General features: G+C 47.8%; 1 protein-coding gene across 6 annotated transcripts in view; it reads left to right on the top strand.

The window, feature by feature from the left end:
- The window catches only part of FAM135A (family with sequence similarity 135 member A), an 863965-nt gene that overhangs the window by 214146 nt on the left and 633172 nt on the right, over positions 1-16647 (top strand). For all 6 annotated transcript variants that reach the window (XM_069235714.1, XM_069235715.1, XM_069235716.1 and 3 more), the window contains exon 3: positions 193-319. In XM_069235714.1, the coding sequence (XP_069091815.1) occupies positions 243-319 (77 nt within the window). In that variant the 5' untranslated portion in view covers positions 193-242. The remainder of the gene's footprint in view (positions 1-192; positions 320-16647) is intronic.

The raw sequence follows: 16647 nt of genomic DNA, 5'->3' as shown, positions 1-16647 counted from the left end.
TCCACATCCGTGAGTGTAGCTTTGACTGTTGGCTAGTAGTTATACATGTAATGTTGTTTTTGTTGCTCTTGCTTCAGACATAAATTGATGTTACAGCCAGAAATTCATTTGTTTGTGTTGAGCATTTTGTGTTAGCTAACGTCAAATACATGTGTCAAACGTATCTCATCATGTTCTTGGTTTTCTTTACAGTAACCAATGGGCAGATAACAGCTTTTGGCTTCTTTGTCTCAAAGAAAAAGATGAGTGAAGTTCAGGCCACGGTGGAATTCTCTGCGGAGCTCCACAAATTCTACAATGTGGATTTGTTTCAACGAGGGTAGGTTTTTATCTTCATTCTATTCAGATTGTTTGTGTACTTTCACAGAGAATATCTTGACCCAAGATAATGTTTATTAAGCTGTATTATGAGTGAGTAAGAGTATGCACAGTGAAAAGTGACATTTCTTTTAGCTAAAACATAGATACAACATCATAATATATAGATGTTTAAATAACAGGCATTTTTATGTAGTCATGTTGCATTCAGCCTGTGTTGTATACATTTGATAATCTGGAGAAATTATCGAATTCAATATAAAGTTGACTGTTTACCCAAATAATGTTCATTAGATGCTTCTAGAAATCTCAAACTAGAAATTTTATTTTCTGAAGATGGTCCTTCCTTCCCCTTGCGCTCATGTTAACTCTTTCTAGTGTTGTTAACTTTGCACATTCTTTTATCCAGTCGTCAAACCTAAGCTTCTCTGCCAATTTGTAGTTTCTTAAAATGTTAGCATCCACTGGAAAGGTAGTTTTTTAATCAATAACACTGTGAGTAATTAAAAGTGCGGCTGCATAGCTACAGCACGTAAACTGATAGCATGATGATTTTAGTGTTTTTGTAATAAATCCTTATTCCTTGTAGACATTCTACTAGCATATGCCTATGTGTACCTCTTCTTTAAAGCACTTCCTGCAATTCTCTGATATAGATTTCTCCAGTTTCCAAATTCTTTATGTATTCCAATGTATATTTTGTTGAGCTGACCTATGCTACAAGTTGGTACTTGATTTGGGTCTGTCAGGTAAGTACTCTTGCCCACTGAGGTGCAAAGATATGTGGTCCCAGGTCTTTATTCCACTCAGTTGTGTTTTTGTCATAGAGTTTTAAGTTTTCTGAGTTGTGTATCCATTGGGGAATTTGTCTGTGTCGAGTTTCATGAAAGTATGTTCTGAAATACGAACACCACCGATATGTCCTTAATGAAAAACAATATTAAAATATTTTAAAATCACCATTGGAAGATAATTCCATGATTCCAGTCTAAAGGTTTAATGGTTTTACGTTCCCTTTAAATTACCTATATTAGATATGTCAATTTGTATCCATTTCTGACATTTCAATGTTCTGCCATCTTGCCCTATGCAGGGACCATGCTGATTCCTTGTTCACAAGTCCTATATTGTTCTTCAATGGTTGTTATTGCAATCTAGATTCTGCTTCGTTCTCAGATTTCTTGGGCATTTGAATCCCATTTGGACTGGTTCACTTCCTGTAAGTCAGATTCTAGTTTTACCTGGTTTAAGTGTATATAGGTTTGAAAGGAAAGCTTTTCTGTATGGGTTGTAGCCCTTAAGCCCACCCCCAGGACATCGGAGTCAGGTTTGCTAAATCATGCAGCCTACAAACATGAAATAGCAGTGCAATAAAACTACATTTTATTGTATTTTTCTCACCAAAAGAATATGTGGCTATCACAAAATTATTGAGGCTTGCATGCAGAGCCAAATAAACCGAGTCAGTGACATGCAGCAGCGAAGAGGAATGTGTAGATTGGTGTAAGGAGGGCGGTTTTCAGTTGTAAAGCTGCACTTTATGTGGCTCCACGTTACACACCCTGGTTCCTAACAAGACGTACACAGAGCTAGAAGGTACCGCTACTGTACTCCCTTCCGCCCTCCTAAATGAAGGTGGTAGGAGAGAAAGAGGTCGGCACTAACAGCTCCCTCCAGTACTGTGTGTTTGAGTCTGTAAATGGCCTGTGAGATGGGGATCAGGACATGAAAAGTGGAAGTGACAGAGAAATTGGTTGGGGCCAAGAGGGCGAACATAACCTGGGGAGGGGAGCATAAAGTTGATGTAGAAGATGAGGCAGAATCCTGAGCGCCACTGGGGGGATGGTGGTAGAGAGGGGAGCAGGAAAAAAGTTGCCACAAGGGAGGGGGCAGAAAAATGAGCGCTGCAGGAGGACGAGTGGGGTCGGGGCAGGGAGGAATAAGTTGCTTTGGATAGGGTGGAGAAAGAGTATTTTTGCCACAGAGAGATAACAAAACAAGCATTTGCAATGCAACGGGTCTCGTGTTTGCTCGTGTTAGAGCTGACAGCGTTGTAAACTCCTAACCCGACTTTTCACTGGTAATGGAACCTATCGGCAAAAGTGCATTTATGTACTAACCGGAAAAGGGCAATTAACTGTGTCACAGGGTTGATATTATGGAAAGCGCTTAACTTCGGCCAAGCGAGATCGCGCTTGGAAAAGAGAGAAAAAGGAGTCCACGGGCCGGACGGAAAACAGCGAGCCTCGCATGTTTTCTGTACTTTGTCGATGCGCTCGAGTAGGGCCATCCACCGAAAAAGGCTTGACGAATGCATGCCTTCCACTAATGAAATCAAGCAGATTCTAACAGGCAAGCCCATGAACCAATGATATGAAGTGGACGGGGAGCCCTTTTTAGTAACTAAAGCGTCTCGCTTAGCAAAACGCATGCGTAAGCGCATGCGACGCAGGCTCGACCCTAAAAACTGGGGCTGCTTTTCCAAGAGTACGGTATCAGAAGGGCGAGTGACGCTGGGGGATGGATGTGGAATGGGAAGGAAAAGTTTCCTGCTGGAGAATGTTGACAAAGGAGATGATGGCGATAGCATTGCAGCTAAGTTAAAGTCTCCAGCACTTTTTGTTCCTTGCGGCACGCAAGCATTCACCTTCCTTGTGGCATATTCTGCCTTCACATTACGCTCTAGGTAACTTCAGAGGAGTAAAGAAAAGAAGAAAATACCTTTTGCCTGCATGTCCCCCTGTTATTGACCCAGCGACAGCACTGGGTCATTATGAGGAGCACTGAACTAGGTCTTTCAGATTTTTTGGTGGCATTTAAAGAAATCACAGAATTTTTACAAAGCCATAATTGTGCGAATGTTTTTTTTTTTCATGTAAAAAGCGCAAAATCCTGAAAGTTCCGTCTCGGGCCTTGAAACCCAAAACAAGCCCATCAGCATGCTCTTTGCAAACATTAAAGTAAAACGGTGCCTTTTACATCCACAGAAACTGTTAGTAAGCAGTTCACGAATTCCCGATAATGTATTTCTAGACATTTTTACATGAAGATTAACATATTAAGGATTTCGGCCAACACCACCATTTTAAATATCTTGAAAGTAGCCCGAAAGCTCAAATCTACCATATTGTAGCCTTGTTTTTCCTAATTTATTTAGTCAGGACGTCTGTGTTCAATGGTATTGTTCATTTATATTCCGTGGAACCTTCATGACAACATATACTAAACACGACTCAGTCTATGCAATGCAATATTTAACAAATGCTTGTTTGATAATGCAATGTGACAGACACACCACTTTTTCAAAAAATATATATATAATTTTTTTTAAATTCACAAACAAGACATAGGCTCAGCACTGACATAGTAAATTAGTGTTTCCCACAATGTGCATCTTCCCAGCGTCAGCACAGAACTCTGTTTTGCTGTGAGTTTCACCCGCATCTATTCCCCTAGGTCTTCAGGGGTCTGGGGCGCTGAATGTTGCACCCAGCAGAGTTGTATGGCCTATATTAGGGGTATGGAGGACTATGTATGACTGGAGAGGGAGGTCGATGGTTGGAATCAGCTGAGGAACAGTGGATCAAGTGTAAAATGTGGGGTATGAGGACCCTGGCCTTTGGGCAGACTTTAAGCTGCCAATGGGCAGGATAAGGGATTAGCAGCAACTTTAGATGGGGTGCATAGTCTCCATTGGGGAGGGGGATCAGTTTTTCCAGTAGTCCATCCAATGCTTGTGCTGTCGGGCGTCATCGGGAGCCCAAGGCCTCCTCTCCATGTAGGGCCTTGGCCTCTGCCTTGCCAATAGGAAGAAGGCAGACAGCCATTGTGTGCTGCAAGGGGAGGTTCTACTCTTTCATTGCATTGTGACGGTGTGTTTGGCTATGAGAAGGGCCAAGTCTAGGAATCAGGAAAATTAACTTATTTTTTTTCATTGCATTGTGACGGTGTGTTTGGCTATGAGAAGGGCCAAGTCTAGGAATCAGGAAAATTAACTTATTTTTTGGGGGGCATCTTTATAGACTGAGGGCCCCCATTAACCTGGTGGCTAGGCCGGGCACCTTAGTGTCATAGAAAGGGTTTCACTCACCTTTGTCTTGTACGGTGTTGGTGCAGGGCAGGTCAAGAGGCTATGTCATTCTATTTCAAGACTGGAGGCGAGGATTATGCTTGTTCTAAGCTTGTCCACCACCAAAGTCACCATACCAGTCACTGGGTTGAAATAAAACCGCTTGAACATAGAGTCCGAAGACCAGACACCTGCATTCAAAATATCCTCTGGTTTAGCCCCTAGAGAAAAGGTTTTTGAGGCCATTGCCCCTTGGACTGAATGGCTCCGAAATTGACAGATTAATGCCAGCTTCTTGCATCACCCCACGCACCCAGCAAGCAGTGGTGGGGGAGGAGTCTGCTTTGAAAGGCTTTGTTAGAGAAATCAAGAGCTGCCGCTCTCACAGGGGATCTTCCGTGAGCTGTTCATACGACTTTATGCTACGCACCACACATGGCTGCTTATCAAAAGCTGCATAAGACACCATACGTGAATCAGTTTTGGTTCTCCTAGAAATGTAAAAAGTAACCCCTCATTGTGTGAAAAGCCATCTTAAAAAATCCAGGACTCTGATGTCTGAGACTCTGCGGAAAGACACCAGACAAAGAAGCATTGCCAATTTGTCGTCCCAAAGATCAGAGCAACGAGGCTCCAGAGGCTAGGAGAACTGGATTCCTCTCAACAAGTTACATGTTATCGGGTGTTCACTGACAGGGGTTCCTTGTACAGGCAGATGCCCTGCCTAAATGGCAGAACGATAAGAGTCCCCCTTCACTGGAAAGCCAAGGAGGTCAAAAAAATAATGATTGGGACGTTGTCGCACCCCATTGGATCCTCACCGCATGGAATACACCAACGTACCCACCTGGACCATTCAAATTTGTATTGCTTGGTGCTGCCATTGACTCAGGCCGTTATGAGCCAGTCTCTTAGCTTCTTGTGAAGGTCCTGGGACTCTCTCTCTCTCTCTCTCTCTCTCTCTCTCCCAGTAATCCTCCATGCCATTAGGTAGAGGGCCCTGGAGGACTAGTGGGTGACCCTGGCCTAGAGGATGCTGCAGAATATCTGGAGCGTGGGAAAGACAGATTACAAAATTCCAGGAATGTTCCAGAAGTACTGGAAGCCACACTTGAGATCTCCACACAGGCATGATCAGCACCTCGTCCATCTGTTAGCTCTGTATTTGTGCCGATAATCTTGTGATCATGACAGATGGGGGAAATGCATAGCCTTTCTCCTTCGACCAAGCTTGAAGGAAGGCATCCATCTCAACCGCCTGTGGGTCCAGCTTCCAACTCCAGTATTGTGGAAGCTGGTGATTGACCTGGCAGGCAAATAGATCTACTGAGAATGGATCCCACAGTGAGTTCAGCTGCGAGAAGATGCACAGATCTAACTGCCACAAACTCGTGTCGGGCTACTCCCTCGAACACCAATCTGCAGTCTGGTTGGATGCCCCGGAAAGATATTCTGCTAGGACTGAAATTTCGTTATTCAAGCAATAACTCCAGAACTCCTCAGCCAAATCCGCAAGGACTTTCGATTGGGTGCCTCCCAGGTAATTTATGTAGTGGACTGTCTAGAAGTTGTCAATTTCAAGCAACACGCGACAATCCACCTTCTCCTCGGTTCAGCATTGTACCACTAATGAACCTGCCATTAGTTCCAGGCAGTTGATATGCAGGGCCTGCTTTTCTGTCAACAACTTTACGCTGGTGCAGGAAACGCAACATCGCATTCCACACCCAGATTTGTTAACATCAGACTCGATAATGAGACCTGGATCAGAACCAAAGATGGCTCTACTGTTCCATGCCTCCATGTGGGCCAGTCACCATCTCATTTCCATCTTCACCTTGTCTGTAAGAGGGATCTGCTCTGAGTATTGGAGGCCTCTGTCTAGGTGGAAGGCTTTGAGGCATTGTAGGACTCTGTAATGAAGAGGGCCCGGAAACAGAGTTGCTAAAGGAAGAGAGGAGACCCACTATCCAAGCCACTTGACCCAGGGAAGTCGAGTGTCTGCACAAAGTTTTTCTTTGCTTCCTGCGAATCTCTGTTATATTCCTGATGGGAGACTGAGGGTCCTGTTCACCGAGTTAATAACAAAGTCCAAGGAGGTGGTCTATTTGAAAGGTACATGCAGCAACTTCCCAGTCCCTCTTCGAGGAGAATCACTGCCTATAGCTGATGCCGTAAGCGAACAGGGCACTAATCCTTTATGAGGTGATGTCCGCAAGACCTCATGGGCTCCACCACCGCTTTCAGGACCTTGGTGAAGCACCAATGGGTGGAAGAAGGCCCAAAAGGTAGGGTTTTGAATTCATAAGGGAGCCCCCACCACTAAAACTGTAGGAAGCAACAATAAGGAGGTAAAATGGATACCATGAGGTATGTGTACTTTAGGGCTAATCTCGCCATTCAATCGTCTGGGCACAGCAGACCGCAAAGAAAACAAATCCCCTCCATTTGGAAATGGTGGTAGACCAATCAGCCATTGAATTAAAAAAGGTTGATAACCGGGTGCTGACCGCCGTCTCGCTTTGCTGCTAGGAAAATGTTGCTCAAGAAACCCTGGGAGTGCAGTTGAGAGCGAGCAATCACTTTCCTGCGGTGCAAGGCGGCCACTTCTTGATCTGTGAGCCTCTGTTGCTCTTATGAGAAAACCACTTGTCGTGAAAGTGAGTTCTGAGTGTGTGAACCATGAAACTCTATTTAAAAACCTCTTAAGTCTGTAGCACCCAAGCGTCTGAGATAATAGCTGCCCAGTTGTGAATAAACAGAGCCAGATGACCCCTTAATTTCAAATGAGAATGGACAGATACACTTACTGGCTTGGGATTCCTGGAAGTGGCTTCTGGAGCGGCAGCTGGATCCCCGTCCTCGCTGGCCCCTTCTGGTTGGGAAGAACTCTTCGGGCATGGGCTGATCTTGGCCTTTGCAGTAGGTCTGTCCTCTTAAATTACCTTGAATGTAGAAACGGCTGGTTGAGCACCCTCTGCCACAATCAACCCCCACAAAAAGGCTGAGTTGGAAGACTTTTTTTAATCGAGGAGAGGGCCTTATCCAGGGACATGAAGGTAGCTACAAATTGGCCAGGTCCTTCACAAAAGGGTCACCAAATAGGCCCCTCTGCACCATCACTCCAGCTTTTGTAGAAGCGAGGTTCCCCTAATTTAGGATTCATCTTGATGAGCGGTGTCTCTCTGTCGATAGGGCGCTGTCAGCGTTAGCCATGAAAATGACCACATGCTGGGCCCATCCAGAGACATCATCGGGGAAGAGTATTGTACCTGACGATTTAGCTTCTCCCGCTAGCTGCAGAATTTTGGTGAGGGGACCCACCATGTCAGGAAGATTGTCTTGGCAAGAGTTCCAAGACCTATCTCTCCCTTTCTTGGGGTCACAGATCATTTTTTGGAGAAACGTGGTCATGTGAGAATCTGTCTCAGGAGTTGAGGCTACCTTGCCTGCCAGGGAGGGCGCGCTGCCCTAAGCTTCACTTGAACTTCCTTCTCAAGAGGCTTTCTGTAGCAGTTAGCCACATAGAAGAAAATCTTTTCTGAGGGGAACCATTCTGCTGAGCGGGAGTGGATCAGATGCTCCAGATCTAACATATCAGAACAGTCCCCAGACCACTGAAGAGGCTCAACTCCAGAGAAGGCTGCCACAGGGGATGGGCACCATGGTCTCAAGGGACCTGCCTCATCATTAGAATCCCCATGGGAGTCATCCTCGTCTGCATCTCCAGAGGGCAGAACTCCTTTTGAGTCCCCCAGGGTGCATATGATGTCCGCCGAGGTAGCCAGGAGTGGGGGTGTTGGGTGATATAGAAGCACCTGCTTAACCTTGTTGGAAGCAGCGAAATCCACCCCAGACTCTATTTTGTTCTTAAGAGGGCACTGTACCTGCTGGTCTAAACCCAAAAATGTGGATTTAGGTAGAATTTAAAGCCCAGAGAGGTTTAAGGGAGCTGGGCAAGTGTAGCACTTATCTCTTCTGCTGGAGCAGGAGAGCAAGAGAAAGTGCAGTGGGAGATAGATGTTTATATGTACTATCACATGGACTGTTGATTGGGTGTTTTTTTCTGTAGTTCTTCCCTTGGCATTTGGGAAGGGTAGTTGTTCCTTTGAATACTGCTGTTGTAGGATAAAGGAATGAAAGTTCAGCATAATCCTCGCCTCCAGTCTTGACATAGAATCACAGTGTGGGCAGGAGTTAGCGGCATCTGGAAAAAGTATGTATCTTTGCTGGGGATAGAGATGCTCTGTGCAGGATATAAAATTGTATTTAACTTGAACCATGAGGTATTCAAGGGCCCTGGACCATTCGTTGTCATTGAGAATGCTCCTGAGCTCCGTGTCCTATGTATCGCTATGAGGTAAGTGGGAGATCACAGAATGGTCTGCCATGGCTTTATAAATCCAGGTGACAGGGCAGCAGCCGGAGCCTAATGTATTTGTGAACTGGTTGGTGGTCAGTTCCATCTCCTCAGTCATTCCAAAGTTGGACAGGGTGTCTGATCCTGGCCCTCAGTTATGAACTTTCTGCTTGACAGAGCCATCTTTTGTGTCAGATAGGCGAAGGGAAGGAGCACTCTGTCACAGAAACGCCCCCACCCCCCCCCCAAGGTTGTGATTCCAACCGGGTCCCAGCCTCCAAGTTAATTTCTGGTCAGGTAGCCATGGGCCTCCGGGAGTCCTGATAGAGGTAAGGCTGGTGCATAAGTGGGGCGGCGGGGAGTCCCGAACAATATGGTAGCCCTTTTTCAGATTTTTTTATGGCCACCTGCACCCACCTTGCAGATATAATAGGTGAGTGGGTTTCGGGGGCCACTGTCCTCATGACATGTTCCTGGGGTGTGTAGGGAACATGTGTCGTCTAGGCAAAGCACTGCTATCCAACGGGACATCCAATGCAACTGGACTGCCAGGTAGAAACACTCGCAGTACAGGCCCCAATTCTCAGGCGGGAGCTGCACTTTGGCCAGAGGTACCCTATGACTCAATGAATGCCAAAAGAGCTCACCAAATAGCTTATTCGGGCTACGGGGGAGTCCAAAGGGAAGGTTGACATTGAAGTATAGTAGCTGAGGAAGCATCCCCATCTTTGAGAGAGCGAGAGTGTGCGCCAGCAGGCCACCTGCGAACAGACCAAACTGACTTTTGCTGTAAGATTGCCATCTAACTGATCCTGGTCTTCATGGTATACCTTTGTCCCTAGGTAGCTGAAAGATGATGGCTTTGAATAGACCTGGTGTCCTACCAGGCACCAGACCGTGCCTGGCATCTTTGGCGATAATGGGAAGAGACATGATTTGGACAAAATCACATGGAGTCTGGACAGCCCTTTAAAAGTTGAGAGGAAGTCGGAAATCAGTGAGGCATCTTGCCTCAGTGTCTGTGATGTAAAACAGGATGTCGTCTGCATGTAAGGAAATGGCATGGTTTTAATCTGGTAAGAGGATGCCCCAGCCGGCACTCAACCTACGTGCATAGGCTGCTAGAGGCACCATTGCAAGTGCAAAGAGAAGGGATCAAAGGGGTCACTGCTGATGTGTGCCTCTGGCGACCGGTACAGGCTCTGCTATAAGGCCTCCTAGACAGGTGGTGGGGACTGAGTATAATAGTCGGATCATGCAAATGCTTCTGGCTCTGAAACCAAATCTGGCTCGGCACTCAAATAGATACATCGAGTTCAGGGAGTCAAACTCTTTCTCCAGGTCCAAAACTAGAGCAGCTGCCCTTGGCCAATGGGCTCCTGCAGTCTCCATAAGTTGAAATTTTGAAGGAGGTGTTACAGCCTGGCACAGAGCTGTTTGGGCCTAAGTGATCAAGGGTAAATGAGCTTGTTGAATTCAGGCTGCTAATGTAGTGCTTAAAATTTTATAGTCTGTGGTCAGACTTGCTATAGGGGAACATGAAGAAGGGTCAGTGGGCTATCTATTAGTTTTTAGTACTGAAACTATAGAGGCTTTCCAGAGGGTGTGAGGGTGCGTTCCCTCAAGCTTATGGTGGCCCGGCACTCAACTACACATTGCTCCTCGTCTCGCTTTAGAGGAATGTTTAGAGACCACTTGCTTAGTCACCACCACTCGTCATCCTTCAAGTCTTCGGGTCACTCAGATAAAAAGAAGTCTAAGAAAAATAGGCATCCTTCGACTTCATCCCAACACTTGGCTGATGCGATGCAGGAGGAGTGTTGGTGCTCCAGGCCATCAGAGCCTACTTCTGGGCCCTCTTCGCACCTCCCCGACTTTCCAGGAGTCAGAGCGACCCCAGCCCAATAAAAAAAAAAAATCTGTGAGGCCATGAGTCTCATTTTTGGGCAGTCTGAGACCCTTCTAGCGCTTTCGGGCCTGGAGGTTCGTCTGGGAGCCCTTTGGGTTCCAAGCCAGTAGCTCCGGCCACATCCTTCAAGTGCCCCTCCAGATCTGTATGACTCCAGTCATACCATTGAAAACTCCCCTTGTGCTGGCTCAGCCGTCAACGCTTCTGACATCGGGTGTGCCCATGGTCTACATCGACCTAATCCCTAATGACTCTGAATCGGAGCGGCGTTGGCTGATGCTGCCCTCTTCTTCAATGAGGTATATTTCCCCCAGGTTGGATTCAGACCCCTTTTTACATGGGTATGAATACAGGGAAGGATTGGAGGGCTCCCTGGACCCTTATGAATACCAGGATGACCCTAACATGGACTGGACACAGGAATTGGGCAAGGCCAGTGGTCTACATACTTCTCCCGACACTGCTTTTGCCTCCTACTGTGGCTACGGCAGAGGGAGCCACATATTCTGTGGTGGTCAGTAGGCAGGCTGAGTTCCTTGGCCTTGAACTGCATACTGTTGAAGTCGGGTCTAATCTCCTGATGGAGATGCTTCAACCAAGGGCTTCCACATCTGAGCCTCTCCTTCCTTTCAGTGAAGCCCTCATTGATGTCCTTCAGGGTACTTGGTCCAGACACAGCACAGGGGCTCCTGTGAACAGGACGATTGCTCGCCGCCGCCCAGAACAACCCTAAATTCCTGCCCCAACACCCACTCCTGAGAGCCTTGTTATCCAGGCATCCTTGTCATCTAGTGCATTCCCTTTAGCAACACAAAAGGATGATGGACGAAGTGCTGAACAATGCAAACACTCACCCCCAGTCACAGATCTGGGTTTAATCCTTAGTTCTTTTGCTCACCAGGCCACTCCAGTATGGACCCAGCCATATGCAAATCAGTCTTGACCCTGTTCCTCATGGGAACAGTCCAGACCAAACTGCCAGACCAAGTCCTCCTTGGACCGGAAACAAGCATCCTGGGACCGGTTTCAGGGTATTACCCTTCATCAGCCAGGCTAGCTTGAGTCCACTGGCACAGTGAGCATGGGACCCACGTCTGGGCATACTCTTCCCACTTGGGGCAACTTTAGCAACACAAAAGGATAATGGACGGAGTGCTGAACAATCTAGCGCATTCCCTTCCGCACCTCCGGATAGGTAATCAAAGAGACTCAACCAACTTGTGAAGAAGAAGTTTTTTTCCACCAGTCTGACTCTGCGGTCCGTGTACACCGCATGCCTTTTGGGCTGTTCTACTCACTCCCTGTGGAATACGGTCACGCACATCTTGCCGCAGATACCAGAGGAGGCCCGGACTATCATCTCCCAAGCAGTTGCTGATGGAAGAGATGCAGTGAAGTTAACTCTTCAATGTGGGCTGGACACGACCGACTCTCTGGGTATATCGGTTGCATCGACTGTGGCCTTGAGGTGCCACGCCTGGTTGAGGTTTTACAGGGGATGTCTGTAAGGAAATGCCTCCTTGGCATGGTTAATCCTAACTTTTTTCCTTTGCTAATGCTAAGTTATGATTTGAAAGTGTGCTGGGACCCTGCTAACCAGGCCCCGGCACCAATGTTCTTTCCCTAAACTGTATCTTTGTCTCCACAATTAGCACAACCCTGGCACTCAGCTAAGTCCCTTGTAACTGGTACCCCTGGTACCAAGGGCCCTGATGCCAGGGTAGGGCTCTAAGGGCTGCAGCATGTCTTATGCCACCCTAGGGACCCCCTCACTCAGCACATGCACACTGCTTAACAGCTTGTGTGTGCTGGTGGGGAGAAAATGACTAAGTCGACATGGCACTTCCCTCAGAGTGCCATGCCAACCTCATACTGCCTGTGGCATAGGTAAGTCACCCCTCTAGCAGGCCTTACAGCCCTAAGGCAGGGTGCACTATACCACAGGTGAGGGCATATGTGCATGAGCACTATGCCCCTACAGTGTCTAAGCAAAACCTTAGACATTGTAAGTGCAGGGTAGCCATAAAAGTATATGGTCTGGGAGTTTGTCAAACACGAACTCCACAGTTCCATAATGGCTACACTGAAAACTGGGAAGTTTGGTATCAAACTTCTCAGCACAATAAATGCACACTGTAAGAAGTTGGCTCTGTATGCACTATTTCAAAGTAAGGAATAGTATGCACAGAGTCCAAGGGTTCCCCTTAGAGGTAAGATAGTGGCAAAAAGAGATAATTCTAATGCTCTATTTTGTGGTAGTGTGGTTGAGCAGTAGGCTTATCAGAGGATAGTGTCAAGCATTTGTTGTACACACACAGGCAATAAATAAGGAACACACACTCAGAGACAATTCCAGGCCAATACGTTTTTGTATAGAAAAATATATTTTCTTAGTTTATTTTAAGAACCACAGGTTCAAGATTTACAAGTAATACTTTAGATGAAAGGTACTTCACCTAGGAACTTTAGGAACTTTGAATTAGCAAAATAGCATATACAGTTTTCACATAAATGACATATAGCTATTTTAAAACTAGGCACTTTTTCAACAGTTCCTGGGGGAGGTAAGTGTTAGTTTTTTCAGGTAAGTAAACCACCTATGGGGTTCAGAATTGGGTCCAAGGTAGCCCACCGTTGGGGGTTCAGGGCAACCCCAAAGTTACCACACCAGCAGCTCAGGGCCGGTCAGGTGCAGAGATCAAAGTGGTACCCAAAACGCATAGGCTTCAATGGTGCTGGGGCCTGGTTAGCAGAGTCCCAGCACACTTCTCAGTCAAGTCAGCATCAGTATCAGGCAAAAAGTGGGGGGTAACTGCAACAGGGAGCCATTTTTTTTTACACACACTGATGCCAGTGTGCAATTTATTGTAACATACACCCAGAGGGCATCTTAGAGATGCCCCCAGAATACCTACCCGACTTCTAGTGTAGGCTGACCAGTTCCTGCCACACACCAGACATGTTGCTGACCACATGGGGAGAGTGCCTTTGTCACTCTGTGGCCAGGAACAAAGCCTGTACTGGGTGGAGGTGCTTTTCACCTCCTCCTGCAGGAACTGTAACACCTGGCGGTGAGCCTCAAAGGTTCACCCCTTTTGTTACAGCGCCCCAGGGCATCCCAGCTAGTGGAGATGCCCGCCCCTCCGGCCACTGCCCCCACTTTTGGCAGCAAGGCCTGAGGAGATAATGAGAAAAACAAGGAGTCGTCACCCACTAGTCAGGACAGCCCCTAAGGTGTCCTGAGCTGAGGTGACCCCTGCCTTGAGAAATCCTCCATCTTGAGTTTGGAGGCTTCCCCCAAATAGGATTAGGGATGTGCCCCCCTCCCCACAGGGAGGAGGCACAAAGAGGGTGTAGCCACCCTCAAGGACAGTAGCCATTGGCTACTGCCCTCCGAGACCTAAACACACCCCTAAATTCAGTATTTAGGGGCTCCCCAGATCCCAGGAAATTAGATTCCTGCAACCTGAAGAAAGAAGAAGGACTGCTGACCTACAAGCCTGCAGAGAAGGAGGAAGAAGACAACTGCTTTGGCCCCAGCCCTACCGGCCTGTCTCCAACTCCGAAAACCTGCTCCAGCGACGCATCCGACAGGGACCAGCGACCTCTGAAGCCTCAGAGGACTGCCCTGGACTACAGGACCAAAAAACTCCAGTGAACAGCGGCCCTCTTCAAAACCAGCTACTTCTTTGCAACAAAGAAGCAACTTCCAAGGACTTAACGTTTCCCGCCGGAAGCGTGAGACGCTACACTCTGCACCAGACACCCCCGGCTCGACCTGCAGAAAACCAACACCTCAGGGAGGACTCCCCGGCGACTGCGAGCCCGTGAGTAACCAGAGACGACCCCCCTGAGCCCTCACAGCGACGCCTGCAGAGAGAATCCAGAGGCTCCCCCTGACTGCTACTGCCTGTAACAAGGGACCCGACACCTGGAACCAACACTGCACTCGCAGCCCCCAGGATCTGAAGGAACCGAATTTCGATGCAGGAGTGACCCCCAGGTGACCCTCTGCCTTGCCCAGGTGGTGGCTGTCCCGAGAAGCCGCCTCTGTGCCTGCCTGCACCGCTAGAGTGACTCCTGGGTCCCTCCATTGAAACCTATACAAAACCCGACGCCTGCTTTGCACTCTGCACCCGGCCGCCCCTGTGCCGCTGAGGATGTGTTTTGTGTGACTACTTATGTCCCCCCCAGTGCTCTACAGAACCCCCCTGGTCTGCCCCCGAGGACACAGGTACTTACCTTTTGGCAGACTGGAACCGGAGCTCCCTTGTTCTCCATAGGCGCCTATGTATTTTGGGCACCTCTTTGACCTCGGCACCTGACCGGCCCTGAGCTGCTGGTGTGGTAACTTTGGGGTTGCCTTGAACCCCCAACGGTGGGCTGCCTATGCCCCAGGACTGAGACTTGTAAGTGTTTTACTTACCTCCTAATCTAACCTTTACTTCTCCCCCAGGAACTGTTGATTTTTGCACTGTGTCCACTTTGAAAATAGCTTATTGCCATTTTTACAAAGACTGTACATGGTATTGTTTTCATTCAAAGTTCCTAAAGTATCTAAGTGAAGTACCTTACATTTAAAGTATTAACTGTAAATCTTGAACCTGTGGTTCTTAAAATAAACTAAGAAAATATATTTTTCAATATAAAAACCTATTGGCCTGGAGTAGGTCTTTGAGTGTGTGTTCCTCATTTATTGCCTGTGTGTGTACAACAAATGCTTAACACTAACCTCTGATAAGCCTACTGCTCGACCCCACTACCACAAAATAGAGCATCAGAATTATCTAATTTTGCCACTATCTTACCTCTAAGGGGAACCCTTGGGCTCTGTGCACACTTTTTCTTACTTTGAAATAGTATACACAGAGCCAGCTTCCTACAATGTCCAACAGACCCTTATGGACATGCCCTTTGATAGCACACGTCTCTTTAGAGACAAGGCAGACTCAGCGCTTAAGAGGTTCAAGAACTCCCAGGCTACTGCTCAGACCCTCGGTCTTTCGACTGCCTCTCATCTCTAACAGGGAAGGGCTCCCTGTCATGTCCGTTTACCAGCCACCGTACCACCCATGCTGTTCAGCCCCTCTGTGGCCAGGGACATGGAATCCCACGGGCGTGTGGGACAGGGAACCAGAAGTCGGCCCAGTCCACCCGGCCCCTGCTGTAGCCTCCAAACCTTCCTGGTCCATCCACCCATTTCAGGCTTGTTGGCAGCAGGATTCATCATCACCTGCCCCACTGGGAATCCATCACTATGGACAGGTGGGTTTCACAGATCTTCAGAAGGGACTACTCCCTCCCCTTAGAGACTGCCCCTCCAGCCATGCCTCCACCACACAGCCATTTACCGGAGGATCATCTGGCACTTCTCCACGAGGAAGTAGTGGCTCTCTTGGCCAAGGGAGCCATAGAGAGGGTCCGTACGGCAGAAGTAGGTTGTGGTTGTTATTCCTGCTTCTTTCTGGTTCCCAAAAAGGACAAGGGCTTATGTCCTATCCTAGACCTTCGGGCCCTCAATCTCTTCCTCTAAAAGGAGAAGTTAAAAATGCTCACCCTGGCTCAGGTCCTGTCTGCCTTGGACCCAGGAGACTGGATGGTAGCATTGGACTTGCAGGACGCTTATATCTATATCCCTATCTTGCCTGCCCACCGACATTACCTATGATTTGTGGTAGGTCACAAGCACTTTCAATTTACTGTGCTTCCCTTTGGCCGTACCAGCGCCCCTTGGGTGTTTGCGAAAGTGATGTTGGTGGTTGCAGCTAATTTGTGCAGGTTGGGGGTTTCAGCCTTCCCCTACCTCGACGACTGGCTGTTGAAGGTGGACACGCCCCCAGAAAGTCGTCTCCCACCTTCAGTCTATGGCGTACCTCCTGCACACGCTGGCTTCACTATAAATGTGCCAAAGTTATACCTGACTCCCTCTCAGACGCTCCCTTTCATTGGCGCTCTTCTGGATACAGTGCAGCTTTGTGCCTATCCTCCCGG

The sequence above is a fragment of the Pleurodeles waltl genome, chromosome 5 (genome assembly GCF_031143425.1).
Source record: "Pleurodeles waltl isolate 20211129_DDA chromosome 5, aPleWal1.hap1.20221129, whole genome shotgun sequence".
NCBI classification, from domain to species: Eukaryota; Metazoa; Chordata; class Amphibia; order Caudata; family Salamandridae; genus Pleurodeles; species Pleurodeles waltl.
The sequence above is the reverse complement of the archived record's forward strand: the minus strand, read 5'-3'. Positions and strand labels throughout refer to the sequence as shown.